This window comes from Brachyhypopomus gauderio, chromosome 15 (genome assembly GCF_052324685.1).
Source record: "Brachyhypopomus gauderio isolate BG-103 chromosome 15, BGAUD_0.2, whole genome shotgun sequence".
Taxonomy (NCBI): Eukaryota; Metazoa; Chordata; class Actinopteri; order Gymnotiformes; family Hypopomidae; genus Brachyhypopomus; species Brachyhypopomus gauderio.
In genome coordinates this window covers 8276591-8282963 of record NC_135225.1, presented here as the reverse complement: position 1 = coordinate 8282963, position 6373 = coordinate 8276591, and the positions used below count along the sequence as shown (strand labels likewise).

At 36.8% G+C, this 6373-nt stretch overlaps 1 protein-coding gene across 1 annotated transcript; it reads left to right on the top strand.

The window, feature by feature from the left end:
• The first annotated feature begins 3776 nt into the window (after positions 1 to 3776).
• On the top strand, positions 3777 to 5177 carry msx3 (muscle segment homeobox 3). Its single transcript, XM_076974400.1, has 2 exons — positions 3777 to 4275; positions 4621 to 5177. Exons 1-2 carry the CDS (start codon positions 3867 to 3869, stop codon positions 5034 to 5036), a joined length of 825 nt encoding a protein of 274 aa, XP_076830515.1. The 5' UTR covers positions 3777 to 3866; the 3' UTR covers positions 5037 to 5177.
• Positions 5178 to 6373: the final 1196 nt, after the last annotated feature.

Genomic DNA, 6373 nt, shown 5'->3' with positions numbered 1-6373 from the left:
TGTGTGTGTGTGTGTGTGTGTGTGTGTGTGTGTGTGTGTGTGTGTGTGTATAAATATATGAAATGAAATTCACACAGTTGTTTTTTTACACTGAAACATTACACAGGGGTGCTGATGAGAAACGTCACCCTTGGCTGAGAAAATAGTGCACAACCAAAGAGCCAGACTTTAGTGAAACCTGCACCCCACCAAGACACAGCACAGATAAAAACACACAATATTGGACTACTGCATAGTAAGTTAATTGATACTGACAAGACAGATTACTATCTTAGGAACATGAACTGGTTAAAAAAATCTTGAAGGGCGAAAGTTCAAGCTTATGCAAAGATTAGATTTAATATACATCAGTTACATAATGTATGTCCATGATAACACTTTCTCTTTAATAGTTTTGATTTGTTCTTTTGATAATTACAAACTGATTCTTCTTGCACCTGTAAGGATTTTTGATTATTGTATATTCAGTGTCATTAAAGAAAACAATTCCCAAAAAAGGGCAGGCTTAATTATACATGTTTTGGTCTCTTCAAAACTAAACAGTAAGTGACGGAATAGGGTAATGACTACACTGTAATATACAGTAGGTAGGGGTGGTCTCCTGTGCACTGGCATGTGAAAAACATGATTTACTTGTGTTAAGTACTAATTGCCATTGTCTTTTACTGTCATGTGCCAATATGATGTTAATGATGGCAGAGTAACACTTCAATTGTTGATTAGGTTTTACCATAAATCAGAACAGAAAAACTATCCACATCTACCCATAGACAAATTAGGCTGGATAAAATCATAAAATATTATAAATGTTTGTTCTAAAGTTTGTTGTGGCTTCAAGGGTTCCCACAGCTTTTACAGAAACCAATTAAAACATTTGGTTTTCTCTCCATCAAGTTTGCTACAATATGCAATGTTCAAAAAGACTGTGAAAACTCGTAGTCAATTTCAAAGTTTTCTTTTCTTTTTTTAACCTTGAGAATCAAGGCGGAGGATGCATGAGAAATCTATGTAACCCCCCTTGGATACAGACATTCCATCCAAAATCAGATCTTTTTGCAAAACTTTGAACTCGCACAGACAGATCTAACATAAACAGTACTGCTCTACACCAAAGCAATTGTTCCACTGGCAAAGCTATAGTCAAATCATGAGGGATTCCCAAAGAAAAACATTGTTGTTGACTTTTCAAGCAATTACACTAAGCCCAAGAAGAGCAAGAGGAAAAATATACTATTCAATAAAAAGGGTGAGAGGGATAGTGGTGGAAAAACGTTCACCAAATGGCACTGAATTCCCGAGAGATAAAATAATTCCCCGCAAAGTCAGCAAAGGAAATGACTTAACAGTTGCAAAGAAGCAAGGATCGACCCTGATATCTTTAGACAGTAAGTGCAATGTAGACGTTTACCTCCTGAGGACTGACCCTGGCAGCTCTCCGTACTGTTGTACTAACAAATAATAAAGGGGTTATACCTAATAATTTGCATCAGTGTGCAAATTACCTGTAATTACTGTTGCACATGAACATTTTAAATTGTTTTAAAACATTTTAAACTGTTGAGATACTGAGATATAAAGTCTACATTTAATAATAATAATATATACTCACTGAAATAATTATTGCAAACCTATGTTAAAACAATACAATACAATAGACCCCCCCCCCCCCCATTTAGATTCCCTTTAGTTATATTCTTTTAACTGAAGAGTTCTAGTTCTACATAAGGTGTATTACACTGACAAAAAAGCAAATGGACACCTGACACAAATTACTCTAAAAAACAAAATGTCTCTCAAAAAGGTACACATTGAAAGCGTAAGATCGAATTGATCATTTTAAAACATGTTGAACTTACTTCAGTGTGTCAGATTTGGATAGCATTGTCGGTAAGGTGAACAGTTTAACAGTTTTATATATATATATATATATATATATATATATATATATATATATATATATATATATATATATATATATATATATATATATATATATATATCTTTAGACAGTATATTAGAATTTAGACAGTATATTAGATATTAGAAATCTCCAAGCTCATGACATAGAAAATTCTTAACAGCACACATAGGCAATTAAGTTCAAAATTACCTTAGCAGAGAAACTATGGCCTTTAATAACTAAACCTTCTCTGTGGTTGTAAGAAGTACATCATGGACGCACACAGTTTACAGTATGCTACTCTGTAATAAAACAGAATACCACTTCCTTATTCACTGAAGTAAATACTTCAATATGTGCACTAGTTTTAAAGAACATTCGCCGGTGCTCTGGTGATAAGAGGTTACGTGGGCCCAGCTATTGCATCCGCAGAGGATTTCACCAACATAACACCTTACCAGGACTATCATGTGGTGCAAAGAACTTTAACAGAGGACGTCTGTGCAGTTTGAGAAAATTGCAAACACTTCTCAAACTGACCAATGTAGACATCAGGATAAATACATATATACAATATACAATATATGAAAATACAATATGTGACAGAAATCATATGCAAACTAAATACATTGTCCAAGCCTATGAGGTTTGGAATTAAAAATGCGTGTGACTTCTTATTGAATTGTAACAGAGCCACATAAATGACGCGCTTAAGGCGCAGGTCGCATTTATAGGAATCCATCAACTATAAATGTGAAGTATAGTTTTACTACCAACATTCTAGTTCCATACACAGCAGTCTTTTTAAAATACTAACTCGCATGAAAACATTTTTTTAACAAATAAATAAGGCTAAACGTTCCTTACGTGGGTGGTTTATTTCCAATAGTGAAAATTTTCAAAAACAATCTATAACGTTCAGTAAACATATGTACACGCTAAACAATCGTCAACTCAAAGTTTACTAGAAATACATGTTTAGAAAAGCAACAGTTATATGTTCCTGGTACTCGCTGTCTGTGGGAACTGATCGCCCTGCGGTTATTTCCTTGACATTAAACTCTTGAAGGACAATTGGTTAAGTGGAGTTAACTGTTGCATATTCTCCCTGAGGTAGCTTCCTTTTTGATCTTGCCGAGACTGGCGCCTTCCAAAACAGGACTTGTCTGCCTTATGAAATGCTTTGACTTACGGTGAAGGGTTGCCAGTTGTGCTTCAATGGAGGCTTTTTCTGCGGTCTTAAAGGGCCAAGACAGGCTTTAAACTGCTGTAATGTACCGTGACAGAATCATCGTTCATTCATTCACGTAGTTTATCAGTTGTCTCTGGAAATGATCAATCAAGCTAAATATGATCTATTTGATGTAATTTGGATTGCGTTAATACGGCTTCCATACGTACGTATATTTATTCTCATACAGCCTGAGGACAAACTCTGTCAACAAATGCCATGCAGTGTACTCGTAAGAAATGTTCAGAAGTGTTCAAAAAGCCACCAAGCTTTATAATAGATGGGACTAAATCTTAAGAAATAAAGTGCAAAGGAAGCAGTTGCCTTTCTGTGCGATTTCAATAAGGGTTAAAAAAAAGTGCGGATGCTCTGACGACCTCTCTAGTTAATTGCAACAAAAGTTCTCATATAGCTCCAAGCTTCAAACACTGGAGCCCCAGAGCCATCAATAAACCACCTCGGCAGGACAAGTATGATCGAGCGTGCACATTTCTTTTAAAATCATTTTGACGTGCCTAAGAAACCGGCCTGACCAATCAAAAAGAGCATACACAAAGTCACGTGGGCAAAACAACGCGCTGATTGGAGGGCGGGGAGTAAAAAAGAGAACTTTTGGAAGTTTTATAGCTAGGAGCGCTCCCAACTCCCAGAGCGAAGCAAACGTCGCGGAGGTGCGACGGCTGAGAGGACAAACAAACCTAAGTAAATTCAGAGGGCCAGATATCTGGACGTTGTATGGCCCCTTTACCATCCATGATGAGTTCTATTCAAGGACCACTTTCCCAAGACGGTGAAGTGCAGAAGCGCGCAAAAGCGGACAAAGAGGAGACTCAAATCAACGACAAAGCAGCTGTCAATGGATGTAAAAGCAAAGCGTCCAGTCTCCCTTTCAGCGTGGAGTCTTTAATATCACACAGAGTGACTTCCAGGACTTCACACTCCGCTCCCGGATCAGGTCTGATGTCCCCGCCGACCGGGGCCGACGAGCGCTTGCGTCTCTCACCTATGGCTCTTTACGCAGATACTAAAATACCACTGGAGAGCGTTTCAAACTTATCTGTCGGCAAAATAGGGGAAAACGAGGAGCATAAAGAAAAGAAAGAGAGCGGATGGTTTCAGACGCACCCGTACGCGTCTCCTCCACGTAAGTGCTGTTTGACTATTAATAGGGATATTTTGCAAATGACGTTTGTCACAGATAGGTCATATTTCGGCATTGAACAAAAGACAAAAAGCCTGAAAGCATGAATTACAATTATATTTTTTGGGATCATGTGTTGTCCACTGGGAAACATATTTTTTTCTAGCAGTTAGGCTATTGTGGGTTTAAATGTTATTCGTGTGATTATTATGCCTAAATAGCAATCAAATAACGCCTATCCAAGACCAATTATCCAGTAAATATAATGTGGGGTAAAAACAATCTCTTGATTCGTGTCATATTCCTTTATGATTCTCACATTTATTTGTTTCGTTCGGTCTTCTGCAGGACACTCAAGTCCATCTCCGTGCACCCTCAGAAAACACAAAAACAACAGAAAACCGAGGACTCCTTTTACCACCTCACAGCTGCTGGCTTTGGAGAGAAAGTTCCGTCAAAAACAGTACCTTTCTATAGCAGAACGAGCTGAATTCTCCAATTCGCTTAATTTAACAGAGACTCAAGTGAAAATCTGGTTCCAGAACAGAAGAGCTAAAGCAAAGAGACTCCAAGAAGCCGAGTTAGAGAAACTAAAACTTGCATCTAAGCCTCTGCTGCCGGCTTTCGCCTTTCCTTTCCCGTTGGGGACACACGTCGGCTCCCCGTCCCTCTACGGACACTCCAGCTCTCTTCCTCGACCTTCACTGCCGGTTCCAGGACTTTTTGGTGGACCTGTTACCTACGGAATGTATTATTTGTCTTAACTAAGTGTGTTCAATACGATTCACTAAAAGACTGCTGTTTACCTGTAACAAATGGACAAGTAAAATGTCCATCCGCTCTTTCGGAAAATAAGAAAACCCGTCATAAAACAAATCGGCATGAACATTATATACATTTTAGCTGACACCTATACAATTAACTACAGAAAAGAAAGACTGACATGCTTTGCACTGATGCGACCCAATTTTCAAAGTCTATTTGGTGAGAGAAAACCCAGTAATGATTACAACAGTAGATTCATTTCATTTATCTTGCGACAATTGCTAGTAACCTATAAAATAACGTACAATATGTCAAACATATATAAACCATATTTGTTACAAATATCTGCTCAAAATGTAGCATTTTAAAACGAACACAGTGTTATAGGCTGCAGTTTAAATTTAAGCATAAAAGTCAGTCAAACAATTAGAATACACCCATGACCCAGACTTTAGTTTAAAAAAGTTATTTTAAAAATAAATAAAATTATTCAGGAGCTCAATATGGTACCTCTGAACGTCAGCTGGCGTTATAGCAGGAATACCTCGGCACTTATTTCAAAGATCCGATACCGACCCGACGTTTTAGGCGAATAGGCTACACTTTGCAGGCTGTCATTTCCTCTTGATTAACCTCACCCAAGACTGATGTTTGCCTTGGATTTCATTTAGCCACGATACCTTTGGGCTACATGTACATGTTATAGTATGATAGAATATAAAAATTAACCTCTAAGATTTTTATAAATGCAAATAAGCATATATATTAGCTTGCGGATTTCCAACCTCGGAAATTAGAAATTCTGATATTTATACACTGTGTTTACATTTATCTTTTGTAAATTATTGTATATATATGTACATAAAAATTAGAAAAAATCTTTTGTATTGAGAAATAAAAAATACGAAATGAGCGAATTGTGTCTGAGAACTATTAATCATTGCAAACGTAACATGCAATTTTAATTCTACAGAGAGAGCTTTATCACCTGAAATGCTCTTGACTATATTTTTAATGCAATAATTTAAAAGGGAAATTCAGGAAAATTTGTGGCTGTTTACGCAAATAATAAGAAAATGAATCACATTTAGTCTATATAGGCTATTACAGTGACTTTCTTACTGGATATCCCAAACACTTGGCAAACAGAAAATGATGTTTAATCAATGCCGTTTCAAATTCATATCCATTTCGTCTCCATCCAATTGCTTTCATTATCCATTCTGAGTGCTTATTGTTTGATGAGCAGCTCACATTGTATAATTTACTCTTTAATAAAATTTGAAAGCACCATGCAGAAATACTTTGAAAGACAGATCGTGATCTACAGATTATA

Bases quoted from the DNA above. Each gene is read 5' to 3' on its own strand.
- msx3 (XM_076974400.1), top strand. From the start codon at position 3,867: ATGGCCCCTTTACCATCCATGATGAGTTCTATTCAAGGACCACTTTCC. The intron at 4,276-4,620 runs GTAAGTGCTGTT...GGTCTTCTGCAG, and splicing joins CCCGTACGCGTCTCCTCCAC to GACACTCAAGTCCATCTCCG.